Source organism: Mesoplodon bidens (genome assembly GCF_964165515.1).
Source record: "Mesoplodon bidens genome assembly, chromosome: 1".
Classification (NCBI taxonomy): Eukaryota; Metazoa; Chordata; class Mammalia; order Artiodactyla; family Ziphiidae; genus Mesoplodon; species Mesoplodon bidens.
The window spans coordinates 188,958,629-188,974,642 of record NC_138176.1 but is presented as its reverse complement, the minus strand read 5'-3'; the positions used below and the strand labels follow the sequence as shown (position 1 = coordinate 188,974,642).

The following is a 16,014-nucleotide window of genomic DNA, read 5'->3' as shown; positions in this document are numbered from 1 at the left end:
CTAAGTGAAGCCAGACAAAGACAAATATCATATGATATTGCTTATATGTGCAATCTGAAAAAAAAAGACACAAATAAACTCATTTGCAAAACAGAAAGAGACTCACAGACATAGAAAACAAACTTATGGTTACCAAGGGGGGGACAGTGTGGGGAGGGATAAATTAAGAGTTTGGGATTAACATATATACACTACTACTTATAAAATAGATAATCAACAAAGACCTACTGTATAGCACAGGGAACTACAGTCAACTATATTCAATGATACTCAAAGTACTCAATACTTTGTAATAACCTGTAAGGGAAAAGAATCTGAAAGAGAATTATATATATAACTGAATCACTGTGCTGTACACCTGAAACTAACATGGCATTGTAAATCAACTACTTCAATAAAAAATGATCTCTAAGATATAGTGTTATATTTAAAAATTAAGCTGCAGCTGCAGAAGAGTATTAAATAATAACTTATCAAGCACTTAGTATGTGGCAGCCACTGTTTTAAGCACTTCACACGTATTAGTTCATTTAATTCCGAAACCATTATATAAAGTACTACTCTTTTCATCTTTTATTTTCTAAATAAGAAAACTCAGATTGAGAAAGTTAATATATTGCCCAATGTTACACAGCTAGAGGCAAAACAAGGATTCAGACAAAGAAGCTCTAGAGATTAAGCCTTTACCTATTGTACTAATGATCCCAGTTTTGTGAATTTATATATATATATATATATATATATATATATATATATATATATATATATATATAAATTCTGGAAGCTTACACACCAAACTGTTAAGAGTGTTCACCTTCACCTCAGGGGGGTTTGATTGAGATTGTAGGAGATATTTATATTTCACTTTATATACTTTTGTATTATTTCACTTTATTAATGAGCATTATTTTTAAATATAAAAATGATATTAAAATCCCCTGCTCTTTGGCAAGTGATCAAATCCACCTTAAACAGACTCTGATCTTGGTCACTGGACCATGCAACTTACAATTGATGTTCTGTGAGGAGCTCACTAGTTGGAATGCAGAAAAGAGGGAATTCCTAGTTGAACTGTGTCCCCCCAAAAACATTCTTTTAAGTCCTAATTCTGGATACTTGTGAATGTGACCTTATTTGGAAATAAGGTTTTGGTGGCTTGTGTTAAGAAATGTTTAGTGGATGCCTCTATGGCTCATGGGTTAAAATTGTTTTATTAAGACATAATCAAGTTAAGATATAGCACAGGGAACTCTAGTCAGTGCTCCGTGGTGACCTAAATGGGAAGGAAATCCAAAAAAAAAGTGGATATATGTATATGTATAACTGATTCACTTTGCTGTACAGCAGAAACTAGCACAACACTGTAAAGCAACTACACCCCAATAAAAATTAATTAAAAAATACATAATCAAGTTAAGATAAATGGTGAATCTTTGGTTTTTTTTATTCCTTTTCTTTTTCTCTCCTTTTAAAAAATGCTTCATCTTTTAAGATTAAGAGACTCATGTAAGTTTTGTTAAGATAATGTATTCATAGTCCATTCAATGGCATTTGGTACATTTATATATATAAATATACTTAAAACTCTCTCAAAACTACTTTTTTTTTGCTGTGTGCATTTTGCTAATTATAGTATAAAAAAGTCAACACCTGTTATAAAATTTTCTACAGATTTGAAGCTCACCAGGTTAGTTTATACATGTTAAACAAATTTCTTTGATGTCAGATGTGTTAACTGCTTAAAATGTGCATATTTTCTCAGGGTTTTCAGGGAGCTATGTTAATTATATATTTTAGCTGTGTTGAATATTGCAGAATTCTCCATAAGAGAATATACAAATTTAATATATCTATCCTTAGTTATTTCTTCAGGCATTGTGGTGGACTCACCCTGTGGGGACCCCCACTGAGTCACATCTTTATAAAATTCCCTCCCCTTCAGTGTGATCTGCCCCTAACGAATGGAAGCAAAGGTGATGGATGTCACTCCTGTGATTACATCATATTATATAACATTTAGCAGACTGGAGTGAGAGATTCCTCTGCTGGCCTTGAAGAAGCAAGCAACTGTGCTGAGGACGCCCTCATGGCAAAGAACTGCTATCAGTCTTTAGGACCGAGGGTGTCCTCCAGCCAACAGCCAGCAAAAAGCTGCATCCCTTGCACAGCTCTTAGGAAATAAATTCTGCAACAATCTGAATGAGTCTGGAAGCAGATTCTTCCTCAGAGCTTCCAGATAAGAACATAGTCTGGCTGACACTCACTGCAGCCTTGTGAGACCCTAAGCAGAAAACCCAGTTAAACCATGCCTTGATTCCTAACTCATAAAAACTGTGAGATAATAAATGTGTGTTGTTTTAGGCTGATGATTTGTGGTAATTTGATACCATACAATTTATTTATTTATTTATTTATTTATTTATCTATGGCTGTGTTAGGTCTTCGTTTCTGTGCAAGGGCTTTCTCTAGTTGCGCAGGCTCAGTAGTTGTGGCTCACGGGCCTAGTTGCTCCGCGGCATGTGGGATCTTCCCAGACCAGGGCTTGAACCCGTGTCCCCTGCATTGGCAGGAAGATTCTCAAACACTGCACCACCAGGGAAGCCCACCGTACAAATTCGTTATCATAAATAGAAAACTAATGCAGGTGTACTTAAAATATTTTATTATGGAAAGGTTCAAACATATACAGAAGCAGAGTGAATTGTTTAGTGTACCCATCACCTACTTTCAGCAGTTATCAGCACATGGCCAATCTTATTTCATCTGTACTACTACTGATTACTCCTTCCCCAAATGTATTATTTTAAAGCAAATCCTAGACAGTCTATTATTTTAATCTATAAATGCTTCAGTCTGTATCTCTAAAAGATATGGCCTTGTTTTTCTTAAAAAACAAAACCACATCATGATCACATCTAAAAGAATTCCTTAGTATCATCAAATATTTGGTTTGTCCCTTATACACTGATGATGGGAATGTAAATTGGTAAAACCACTGTGGAAAACAGTACAGAGCTTTCTCAAAAAACTAAAAACAGAACTACCATATGACCCAGCAATTCTACTCCCCGGTATATATATCCGAAAAAAACCCCAAAACACTAATTTGAAAAGATACATGCACCCCAATGTTCATAGCAGCATTATTTACTATAGCCAAGATATGGAAGCCACCTAAGTGTCCATCAACAGATGAATGGATTAAGAAGATGTGGTAGGGCTTCCCTGGTGGCACAGTGGTTGAGAGTCCGCCTGCCGATGCAGGGGACACGGGTTCGTGCCCCGGTCCGGGAAGATCCCACATGCCGCGGAGTGGCTGGGCCCATGAGCCATGGCCGCTGAGCCTGTGCATCTGGAGCCTGTGCTCCGCAACGGGAGAGGCCACAACAGTGAGAGGCCCGAGTACTGCAAAAAAAAAAAAAAAAAAAAAGATGTGGTAAAAACAAAAAAACAAAACAAAAAGATGTGGTATACATATATACAATGGAATACTACCCAGCTGTAAAAAACAATGAAATATTGCCATTTGCAGCAGCATGGATGAACTTGGAGGGCATTATGCTAAGTGAAATAAGTCAGACAGAGAAAGACAAATCCTGTATGATACCACTTATATGTGGAATTTAATAAATACAACAAACTAAGGCATATAACAAAAAAGAAGCAGACTGACAGATATAGAGAACAAACTAGTGGTTACCAGTGGGGTCAGGAAAGGGGAGGGGGTTGAGGTAGGTGTAGGGGATTAAGAGGTACAAACAATTAGGAAAAAAATAAGCTACAAGGATATATTGTAAAACATAGGGAATATAGCCAATATTTTATAATAACTATAAATGGAGTATAACCTTTAAAAATTGTGAATCACTACATTGTACACCTGTAACTTATATTGTACAGCAACTGTACTTCAATAAAAGAAAAAAAACTTTATTATGGTAAAACATACATATCATAAAATGTACAATTTTAACCATTTTTAGCTGTATAGTTCAGTGGCATTAAATATGTTCACATTAAATATATCACCACCATCTATCTCCAGAACCTTTTTATTTTCCCAAACTGAAACTCTGTACCCATTAAACAATAACTTCTCCTTCTCCCTTCCTCCCAGGCTCTGGCAACCACCTTTCTACTTTCTGTCTCTATAAATCTGACCACTCTATGTACCTCATATAAGTGGAATCACACAGTATTTGTCCTCTTGTGACTGTCTTATTTCACTTAATAGGCACTACTCTTTTTAAAAAAATTTATTGAAGTATAGTTGATTTACAATGTTAATTTCTGCTGAGGGACTACTTTTAAAATATTTAATTTAATATTTGTGTAAAATATTTACACAATGATTATGATTATTATAATTTTTAAAATTGTGTAAAATATTTACATGGTTCCAAGTCGAATTTGCAAGACAAGTTTCATTCAGAGAGGTCTAGTTTCTATTCCTGTCCCCATCCATACACAGGCAACCACTGAAATGTTTTTGGTTTATCCTTCCTTTGTCCCCCCATCCCCCCTTTGTTTTTGGTATAAGCAAACATATTTGTATTTATTCCCTATTTCTTAAATGGTTGCATATAAGGATGGTAAGTAAATAACAGTATACCATATATATTTTCTCTGTCTTGCTTTATTCACTTATCAATATTTCATGGATATCATTCCTTATCATTATATAGAGATAGAAGTTCTTAGTTCTCATTCACCTTAACAGCTCTTAACTCATAATTCCTAACTGATTTGTCAGATGTAATACTGACAATGTTTAGGATCACACTTGGAGGTTACATACCATATACTTTCCTAATACTTGTTGAAAATCTGTAGCAACTGCATTTGACGGAGAAAAATGTTCTTGTGACATCAAAGGATCTCTCAGAAAAGTCTCACTAACCTGGGGAAATTAATGGAAATATTTAAATTATATAGATAATTTCAACTGGAGAATTACATAGCAAGTGTTTATTTGAAGCAAAGTCTGGCAGAAACTTGCAATAAAAGAAACCAGAACGGTTCTAGATTTTTGGTGGCAGGGTATCTTTTCTATTTTAAAGACGCAGTATTTAATGAAAAGTGTGCTCATATCTCATATCTCGTATCGTGAGATTGCAGGTGCTACCTTGATTCTTTGGTATTGGTATTTCTGAAGACTTGAGGGGACTCGCAGATGTTCACCTCTGGCAGACAAGGAAGGATAGGAGTCACTGATATTCTCTAAGTAAGTGCTTTTCATTTTCCCCTCCTGCTCTTACCCTCAAAATCCATTCAATGATAACAAAACAATCCCAACTAAATGTCATAAGACTATCTTCCAAACCCTATAGGGTTGTTATATGATTTTTCAAAGCTTTAAGAAGGAATTCTGACAACTGTTTGTACTTAATGTTGTATCACCCGAAAAGCAGTGGTAAAAATCATGCAGTTAGTAATTTTGTGTCATCTGGTTTTGGAAAGTTGGAAAAGTTGCATGTTTTTCCATAATGGCAGAGAGGGAAAAAAAAATTAGAGTATAGTCAGTTAAATGGCTAACTGTGTTTATCATGTAGATGCTAACAATTGTCTAGGCATAAATGTAGAGTGAATTACAATATTAGGCCTTATAATCCTTGATTCTATATGTGGTTACAGTTTGAGTTGTGTTAAAACAAGTTGGTACACTAAACAAATGAAATATATGCATAATGTGACTGGAGAATAACTATTAATAACTATAGTACAGCTGACCGATTTTTCCATTAATATTTTTTGTTAAAATATTTTTCCTAAATTATATATTTGTGAATAAAATTGAAGATTAGTATTATTTACTTTTTTTTTTTTTTTTTTTGCGATACGTGGGCCTCTCACTATTGTGGCCTCTCCCGTTGCAGAGCACAGGCTCCGGATGCGCAGGCTCAGCGGCCATGGCTCACGGGCCCAGCCGCTCCCCGGCATGTGGGATCTTCCCGGACCAGGGCACAAACGCGTGTCCCCTGCATCGGCAGGCGGACTCTCAACCACTGCTCCACCAGGGAAGCCCCATTTACTTTTTAAAATAAGGAAAAAACATACTATTTGGATCATAAAATTACCAGAATAAATGGTTTAGCCCCAGTCTGTCTCTGAGACTGCCTTTCACAGTCTTATTCTAGTTGGAAGTTAGACACTGGGTGATAGTCAGCAGTAGATGATATCTATTGAGAAGGTTAATTAGCCTTTAAGAAATTTATAAAATCTCATGTATCTATATAACTACATACGCATAAGTACTCTATTTATCATATTTCATATTTGTTGGCAACTTTCAGGTAAAACGTTCTCTAAAAGTAGTATATCTTGATTAAAAATTTTTTTTTCATTTAACTCATAATTGATTCATATTTTCTGCCAGAAGTGTCTTATCTATAATTACTTGAAAATTAAATACATATGCTATTGAGAAGGTATATTAAATATTAGTAAAGCTTAATTTTTCTTATTTTTAAAGAACAAAATAAATATGAGAGATTCCAAAGATGATCTGGGTTAATCATCTTTGTAGATCTTGCTTTAGAGTTAGGGGAACTGTAGAAGCAGAAGACAGATGAGGGACGAAGGTAAGAAATCTCTGAAGGTCACTAATGGCTCTGCTATATAGACAGATCTGCTTTTGGTTAGGGACATTATTACCAATAAACTATAAAACAGACCTCATAATTTCAATAACTGAAAAAGTCAAAGCGGTAAAAGAAATTACTTACATTTTTAAGAAATGCAGATGGTGTTACAGTATCTAAGGCATTGTCTGAGGCACATAGGTAAGTGATTCCGTCAATAAAGAGAGTATGGTAGACAAAGCTTTGAAAAGAATACATTCAGTTACATGATAATATTAAAGAAATTAAGTACTGATAAGGGGATTTAATTTCGTTTTCAAGCTCTCATTAATAGTATAAAAACTATGTAGAGGGCTTCCCTGGTGGCACAGTGGATGAGAGTCCGCCTGCCGATGCAGGGGACACGGGTTCGTGCCCCGGTCCGGGAAGATCCCACATGCCGTGGAGCACCTAGGCCCATGAGCCACAGCCGCTGAGCCGGCGCGTCCGGAGCCTGTGCTCTGCTACAGGAGAGGCCACAGCAGTGAGAGGCCCGCGTACCGCAAAAAAAAAACAACCCCAAAAAACAAAATTATGTAGATAACTTTTTATAATCAGATTAGAAATCTTTCATACCTTTGAAAAATTAAACTATGTTAAATAAAAACTCTCTAAAATGTGAATATGTATTTAAAATTGCATCAATAAAAATAAATTACAATAGAGAAAATTCTAATAATCTAATCATATATATTTCACATGCCTTTGATGGAAGTTACTCTCATTCCAAGACTGAATCTAGATTCTGATCAAAGAGAAAATGCTATGTTCACTGATTTTTACTATCCTTATATTTTTAGGTAGACATTTAATTTTGGCACTTCTTGGCTTTCTATTATGATAGATTAGAATTTGAAATCTGTGAATTCCCAAGACCAAATATTCTAGAGAACAGGATGAGTCCGGGAGGGGGAATTAAACTCCCCTATAGTAATCTGAAGTGTAGCTTTTCCTGACCACTCCAACTTCTAGAACTTTTGTGCCTTCTCAGACTCACTTATTAGGAGGCTAGAAGACTCTTGGAAAGTGCCTCCATCTTTACTACCCAACAATCCAGAAAATTTAGGAATATGGCAACCAAAATAGTTGCTTGGTGCCTAGGCTTTAATCTAGTCATTTTTGAGCACCCTATATCCAAATGGTCAACAGGCAACAGACCTGTTCAAATGCTAAACTGGATAGATATGAGAATGAGGAATCTCAAAAATAGGTAGAAAAGATAATCCCAGGGGCAGAAAATTTAAGATATGTCATGAATATATCATATTATGAATACAATATGCTACAATTTTTTTTTTTTTTTTTGAGGTACGTGGGCCTCTCACCGCTGTGGCCTCTCCCGCTGAGGAGCACAGGCTCCAGAGGCGCAGGCCCAGCGGCCATGGCCCACGGGCCCAGCCGCTCCGCGGCACGCGGGATCCTCCCGGACCGGGGCATGAACCCCTGCCCCCTGCATTGGCAGGCGGACTCTCAACCACTGCGCCACCAGGGAAGCCCTCTACAAATATTTTTAATGATGATATTAATTGACATGCATAATATCCACTAGGAAAATATTTTTATTTTTAAATAGGGAGGAGTCTTCACAGGAAAAGAGTTGCTAATTCTGTCATCTCTCCAAAAGTTATGTGATCTAAATTGATACTGGATGTGATTTTAAATTTATGCTTAGTGTGTTATTGGTAACACTCAGAAAACATCCTTAAATATTAAAAATCTTGAATACCTGACGACTAGGATATATTGTTAACTGACAAGTGCAAGATGGAGAAAAGTGTGTATGATGTACTGCAATTTATGTATCAGTCTCATTTCCTAACATAAGGGAAGTACAAATATACGTATGTGTCTCTTATAGAAAAAAAAGAAAAGGTAAGAACTTATTTGAAATTGTCACCTACATAGAGGGAGAGAGAGTAGTGTGAAGAAAGCAATGAAAATTAGGCTTTGTGAAGGAAACTCATTTTGTAGATTTGACTTTGGAGCCATATAAATGTTTTACATAATTGTAAAATGTTATTAAATCAAACTTTAAAGAGTGCAATCCTTAAAAATCAAAACCAAAATAATAAAAAAAAAGAACTTAACTTTATATCAAGTCACCCAAGCAAGGGATGGTGGCGGAGGTGGTCAGATTCTGAATATGTTTGGAAGGTAAAGACAACAGGATTTGCTGATGGGCTGGGTTTGGAAGTAAAAGAGACCAAAGTCAAGGATCCTGAAGGTTTTAGGCCTGAGGAACTGGAAAGGTAGTATGTGGAAGACTGCAGGAGGAGGCGTGGCTTTGGACAGAAGTCTGAGATGCCCATCAGACATCCAACAGATATGTGGAATGAGCAGTCGGATATACAAGTCTGAAGTTCAGGGAAGAGGTCTTCAAAAGATCCAAATTAGAATGTTCAATATAGGTAAGCCAAGAGTAGAGGAGGAAAGAATCTGTTTGTGAAATCATTCCAGCCAACAAATGAAAACAAAACTAGAATATCACCATTAGGCAACCCCCAATAAATTAATGGCTCTAGGGTGTAGGCAATGAATATCAATGGCTACTAGCATGCCAAAAGGAGATATAAGCAGGTATTATATACCATCTGATGAAAAAACACCTGCAGTCTTGCCAAAGGGATTAGGCCACTGGATCCAGCCACTTGGACCATGGTGAACTGCATTTTGAATATGCTATCAGCAAAACCAGACTGAGGGAAACTCTATAGGTTCTTCAACAATAAATTGTAAGGAAAGAAAAATGGTGGAGGGGGAATATATGGATTAAAGAGACTTAAAAGGCACCAAATTAAAAAATGGGCAGGATTGGGCTCTTGTGCCTGAGGATGCTCATTTAGGTGCTGAGGCAATGATGAAACAGGATAAGTGACTGCTACAGAATTTGGAATGGTGGTTGATTTGGTGGGGAGGGAGGAAACTGTGAATGGGGCAGGATACGTGGTAGGGAGTTTTGGGGATACATGGCAGCGTTCTATTTTTTGGCTTAGATGGTAGTTGCAGTTGGTTGGGGGAGGTCCTTTGAGAAACTTCATGAAACTATACATTTGCTTGATGTGGCTTTTGTATTTTGTTTTATTTTACAATATAAAGGTTAAAACAAACCTCCTCTTAAAACAACAATGATGAGTCTAAAAATAATAGATCTCTTATTCCCCACCTGTTTTACTAGCAAATGTTTACTTGGGACATTACATGGTTTAAGCCATACCATGTGATGTCCCAAGTAGAGTGATGTTATTAAAGATATTTTCAAGTGGAAGTTTCCTTTTTTATTAATGAAATATTTTGGGGATAACTAAAAAGGAATGGAGAATAAGACAACAAGAACACTTGTAGACCTACCATTCAGTCAAAATGTTACAGATACAATTAATGTCCCCTGTATACCCTTCCTCAATTTCTCCTCCTTTCTCTTTTGCAGAGGTAACCACTATCTTGAATTTAATGTTCATCATTCTCATTCATGATTTTATAATTTTACATATAGAAGTTCTCCTTTCTGAGGGTTCAGTCAAGAGTCTGTATAAGAAACATTTTCCCCCATGTCATTATCACTGTAATTATCAGCTGGTAATGATTAAAAAATAGACTTTTATTAGAATATTCCTTACCTTCCCATTTGAATTATGGTCTTTGGTTCAGCTCTAAGAAGCACTAGTTTAAGCACTGTTGCCGCTGCTTCCTAAAAATAAATTGTCAGCATTTACTTTGTAGAAGATTGTAGTGTCTTTCATTACTCATCTGCTTAATTTACCAATGTTTTGTTTAGTTTATTAAGGAACAACTGTTTACTAGGAGAACTAATGGGTGGTTATTCATAATGCATGGTAAGAGGCAAGTTATCATGAAATGTTCATATGAATATGAAGGAAAATATTAAAATTACATAAATATACATATACTTTGTGTATATACATATAAGTGTGCAAATAAAAGTTGCACTAATTAGTCCTTTTCACAGCACATTATTAATATGACTGGGAAGATATTTGACTATCTAATCAAATATCTTTTCAGTGACTTTGAAGAAGCTATACATAAAATGTTAATGGATTAAAAGTATTCAGCTTTTAGTCTCTGAATAACCTATGCAGTCTTCTATCTTTTTTTTAGATTAAGATAAAAATTTTACTCATTATTATTCACTTACATCTTTCTATTAAACAAATAATTGCTAAGATCCCTTCTACTTTTCTTTTTTGTTTGTTTGGCTGCGTTGGGTCTTCGTTGCTGCGCATGGGCTTTCTCTAGTTGAGGCGAGTGGGAGGTTACTCTTCGTTGTGGTGCATGGGCTTCTTGTTGCGGTGGCTTCTCTTGTTGCAGAGCATGGGCTCTAGGCGTGCAGGCTTCAGTAGTTGCAGCATGCAGGCTTAGTAGTTGCAGCACGCGGGCCCTGCAGCGCACAGGCTTCAGTAGTTGCAGTGCGCGGGCTCCAGGCACACGGGCTCAGTAGTTGTGGCTTGCAGGCTCTAGAGCACAGCCTCAGCAGTTGTGGTGCATGGGCTTAGTTGCTCCGTGGCATGTGGGATCTTCCCGGACCAGGGATTGAACCCGTGTCCCCTGCATTGGCAGGAGGAGTCTTAACCACTGCACCACCAGGGAAGTCCCTACTTGTTTTTTTTTTTTTTTTTTTTTGCGGTAAGCGGGCCTCTCACTGTTGTGGTCTCTCCTGTTGCGGAGAACAGGCTCCGGACGCGCAGGCTCAGTGGCCATGGCTCACAGGCCCAGCCGCTCTGCAGCATGTGGGATCTTCCCGGACCTGGGCACGAACCCGTGTCCCCTGCATCGGCAGGTGGACTCTCAACCACTGCGCCACCAGGGAAGCCCCCCTACTTGTTTCTTATAAGGCTCATTCTTTGGGAGAAAATTTGCAAGGTATTATGATTATCCAGAATACCTTAAATACAGTTAATTATATGGAATCCCATTAATTGACTTTAGAAGTGTGAAAGGAAACTGAAAGTTACCTAAGAAGACTTAAATAGCCACACTCCTGATTAACTTTTCATTTTCAAAAAATGACACTTGAAATAAAAATTTTTTGGGAGAGAAAAGCTTGTTATTAACGGTAGAGAGTAAAACTTGAAATTCTTGCTATTACCAGAAAAATCCAGGCAATATTCTCTAGGAAAGGATTTCCTAAGAAACATTAAGGGAATTAAGAGAATACATAATCTTTCAGTTACTCTATTCTCATCACTGGAACATATTCCCCTAGCCTTCCCAAAGTGTCTCTTTTAGAGTATATAAACTATGAAATCATAGAAAAATGTGAAACAAAGCAAATAGCAACATGAGGCAGTAAAATAATCGACACACTGGACTGTAGTGCCATTTCTGGAGTTGAAGTGCTGCACAACCTAAGAAAATGACTTGTCTGGGTCTGTTTCCTTGTGTGAAGAATGAAAGGATTGGGTAAGATGATCTCTACAGTCCTGTCCAGTTCCATCTGATTTCATGATTAAGCTTTGGTAGGTACTAATATTTTCTAATGAGTATAAAATATTTGTGACATTAATATTTAGCACTGAAGGAAGATAGGATAGAACTGTGCCTTAAAGCTCCTTCTCCCTGGTCAGCCTTCCACACAGCAGTCATTCCAGACCTTTAATCCTGTCACCCAACTGCATACTGCTCCACCATCTTCCACTTTCTTACCTCCCTGCATGCTTCATAAAGAGAGGCCAATGGGCTTATAAACTCCTTCAACTTTCTGACTCTCTCCCTTCATAATTAATGATGTAGTTATTGAGAACATACTATGTCCAGGCATTGTCCACTGTAAGGACAGAGATGAAAACAGTCCCTGTCCTGAAGGAGTCCGATGGCAGAGACAGATAAGTAAAAGAAGATTCCAGTTCAACCTGGCAAGTAGTTTGGTAAAGGGATGTAAATTAGCCTGGGCATAGAGAAGGCTTCAAGGAGGAATTGAGAAACATCTCAGAGCACAGAAGAGGTGACACTGCTAAAAAATGGAGACAAGTGGGTTCCGGGGAGAGGGAATAGGAGATTGGAAGGGAGACCTTGGTGAGACTGGAGAGCAGCATGAAGTTCAGGATGGCTGGAGCACAGGGACAGCTGGGAAAGAGAAGGAGGTAATCATGGAAAAGCCCTACCAGGGACGGCTGTGAATGTCAGGCTAAGGACTATGAACTTTACAGTGCAAGTAATCAGGGCTTCCCTGGTGGTGCAGTGGTTGAGAGTCCGCCTGCCAATGCAGGGGACACAGGTTCGAGCCCTGGTCTGGGAAGATCCCACATGCCGCGGAGTGGCTGGGCCCGTGAGCCATGGCTGCTGAGCCTACGCTTCCCGAGCCTGTGCTCCACAACGGTAGAGGCCACAACAGTGAGAGGCCTGCGTATCGCAAAATTTAAGCAGGGGAGTGACAGGATGATCATATTTGCTTTTAGGAACAAGTCTCTGAGCAGCAGTGTGGAGGCTGGTTTTGAGAGGGACAAGGCTGAGGTCTGGGAGATGAGTTAGGAGGCATCTTCAATAACGCTGGTGAGAAGTAATAAGGGCCTTGATGAAGATGTGGTTCAGAAACAAGGAGATGGATTCAAGATATACTCAGGAGATGGAACTGATAAAACTTGGTGGCAAAGAACACATTTGAGGGTGCAGAAGGAAAAATGAAAGATGACTCCCAGTTTCCAGCTTGAATGGCTTAGTAGAGCTATGTGGCAAGATTAGAAATACACGAGGAGGAATCCACTAGGAAAGAATTAATTTAGTGCTGGACATGATATGCTTGAACTTCTTCTATTAGGCAATCTACTCATGGAAAGAGATTACCTTGCAAGCAGATTTGGCAGTGATCAAAATAAAGGTGTTCATTTCTGTGAACGAATGTGTCAAGTTAAAAGAGGACTAAAGTTAGAACCCTGAAGAACATGGCATTCAAGGAACTGGAACAGAGAAGAGCCTCAGAAGGAGACTAAATTCCATGTCTATATCCACACCCCCTCCTTCCCCCAAGAGAAAGACAGCATTCCTCTAAACCAAGGCTCACATCTCTACTGCCACATTGGATCCATCCCTTTGTGCTCCTTCAGGTCTTGCTCTAACCAATAATCACTGCCCTTTATATCTTCAACCTCTTCTCCTCTCCATTAGCCTATATTCAGGTGAAGGTTTTCCCTGTATTAAAAAATGAGGCCCTTTCCTGGACCATACTTCTTCTAGCTTTCACCCTCTCTCAGTCCCTTTCTAAATTCTTGAAAGAACAGTCTAACTTCACTCTCTCTACTTCCTGGTCTCCCATTCACTTGGCCTAAAGCAACCTGGCTTCTTCTGCCTCTACCTCTACCACTATCAGTAGGATCACTTACCATTTCCTAATTGTCAGTCCAATGAACACCTCTTGGATCTTGGTCAACTTCTTTGGGTCATGAGACATTCTTGTAATTTTCTTCTCTCAGCTTTCAGAATACCACTGCTCTCATTTGGTGACCAGCCTCTCTATTCTTAACAGTGTTCTGCCTTTTGGTACTCCTTTCTTCTCACTTGGGCAATCTTACCCACTTATACCATCTTTAACTGTTAGCCCTGACCCTCTGACTGCTACCTATTGGAACTTATAATGACTTAAATATTTTGGGAATAAGATGGAGGAATAAACACACAAATAGATTGGCTATTTCCAACCGGCAACAAAATTCAACCTGTCCCAAATTGTACTTTCCGCCCTTGCATTTCCTCTGACTTCTTCCCCCAGAATCCTGCCCCTCCATCTGTAGTTTCTATCTTGTTTAATGCCACCTAAGAAAAAAATTTGACAAATCTTCACATTGTACACCTTAAACTTACAAAATGTTATATGCCAATTATATCTCAATAAAGCTGGGGACAAAAGATTATATATATAAAAAAAAAAGAAAACTGAGAATCATCCTAGGCATGGCCCTGTCCCCTATCCTACATATCCAGCCAGTCATTAACTCCTGAGGGTTAGTTTGCAAAGTCTCTTTAGGATCTGCCCACTCCTCTCCTTCTTCACTGTCATTGCCTTAGCTCAGGACTTTAGATCTCCTAGATAAACTATAACACCACCATCCAAACTGGTTCTCTTCCCTCCAATCCCCCTTCTGTATTGTAACCAGACCAAAATTTCCAGTAAATGGATCAGATCTTGCTATTCCTCCATTTATAAATCTTTAACCGCTCCCTGGTTTCCCTCGGATAAGAGAACAAGCTGAATATAGGACCTTCCATCAACTATTCTCTGTCCACTTTTCTGACCTCCGCTTTAGCTCCTATATACTGCGATCCTGTGCTCTAGCCACACTGAGGTTCTTGCGGATCCCCCAAACACGCCATTCTGTTCCCTCTGCATGGAGTTCCCATCCCCTTTCCTGTGGCAGGCTAGTGCTCACTCCTGTAATACTTTTAAGCCAAGCACCTCCTCTGTGGTTGGTAAGCAGTCACCCATCTTGAGTGCTACAGGAACAATCTCCATCTCTCGCCATTGAAATACTTTTTACATTGGAGGAGAACGAATGCAGCCCTTGGGTATAAAAGGGCAATGTGCTCATCAAGGGACAACTCCAGGCGCCGTCTTTTCTTCCTTGTTGCATCTCCTACACCTTTACCCCGGGATTTTGCAACTAAAACACGTTCGATAAATGTGTGTTGAACTCCAGGCCATTTCTCCGCGGGGGAGAGAAAATCTTTAAGGGTCTCCGGAATTAAACGTGACTGCAAATCACAAGTATGTCGCGTGCAGCACCAACCCTAACCCCTGGGCGACGCACTTGCGGCTCGGCCGGCCGGGAGCGCGAGTGGCTCACGCCAGGGATTCACCATCTCGCAGGCTAGGCCGTACGCGGGAGCGGGGCCTCCTCACGCCTCAACAGCCCGCTCCGGGCAGCCCCTCGGCGCTCCGTCCTGAGGGGCGGGTCCAGTGGGCGCCACCCTCGAAAAGTGGAACCTGCGAAGGCCGAGATGACGACCCAGGAGTACCTGATAAGAGCCGCCAGTTAGGGCCAGCTCCGCTAGGACCGCTCGGCCATTTGCAATGCAGCTGTAGGCAATCGTCATAGTGGGCGATTCCGCCGGGCCTAACCGCCCGCAACAGTCTCGGACTGCTGACTGGGGCGTGGCTCCGGGAGGGGCGGTGTCTGCGCAGGCGCGAGGAGCGATTGATTGGCAGGCAGGGAGGCGGGGCCCTTCCTTGCCTGGGCTGAAACTGTGATGAGACCGGGCAAAGTCTCTGGAAAAACTGGCTTTGGTTAAGTGAAGCCTTTCTTCGTCGTCATCCTTAAAATCATTTAGGAGCCAGTTACTTCACAGTGTTTACCTACGTAGGATTCATTCTCAATCTAGGACATGTAAAATAATAGACCTTGATTTAAAATGAGATTCATTCATGAATTCAGCAAGTACTTGC

General features: G+C 39.3%; 1 protein-coding gene across 2 annotated transcripts in view; it reads right to left on the bottom strand.

The window, feature by feature from the left end:
- Positions 1-15,689, bottom strand: part of LOC308615610 (uncharacterized protein) — a 31,641-nt gene extending 15,952 nt beyond the window's left edge. The window contains exons 1-4 of one of the 2 annotated variants that reach the window (XM_081231207.1): positions 15,588-15,689; positions 10,238-10,308; positions 6,726-6,822; positions 4,799-4,900 (exon numbers count right to left, since the gene is read on the bottom strand). In XM_081231207.1, coding sequence (XP_081087333.1) covers positions 4,799-4,900; positions 6,726-6,822; positions 10,238-10,308; positions 15,588-15,665 — 348 coding nt within the window. In that variant the 5' untranslated portion in view covers positions 15,666-15,689. Of the gene's footprint in view, positions 1-4,798; positions 4,901-6,725; positions 6,823-10,237; positions 10,309-13,957; positions 14,002-15,587 lie in introns of those variants that run through there. The other variant, XM_081231208.1, reaches the window with a different exon arrangement.
- Between the last annotated feature and the right edge of the window lie 325 nt (positions 15,690-16,014).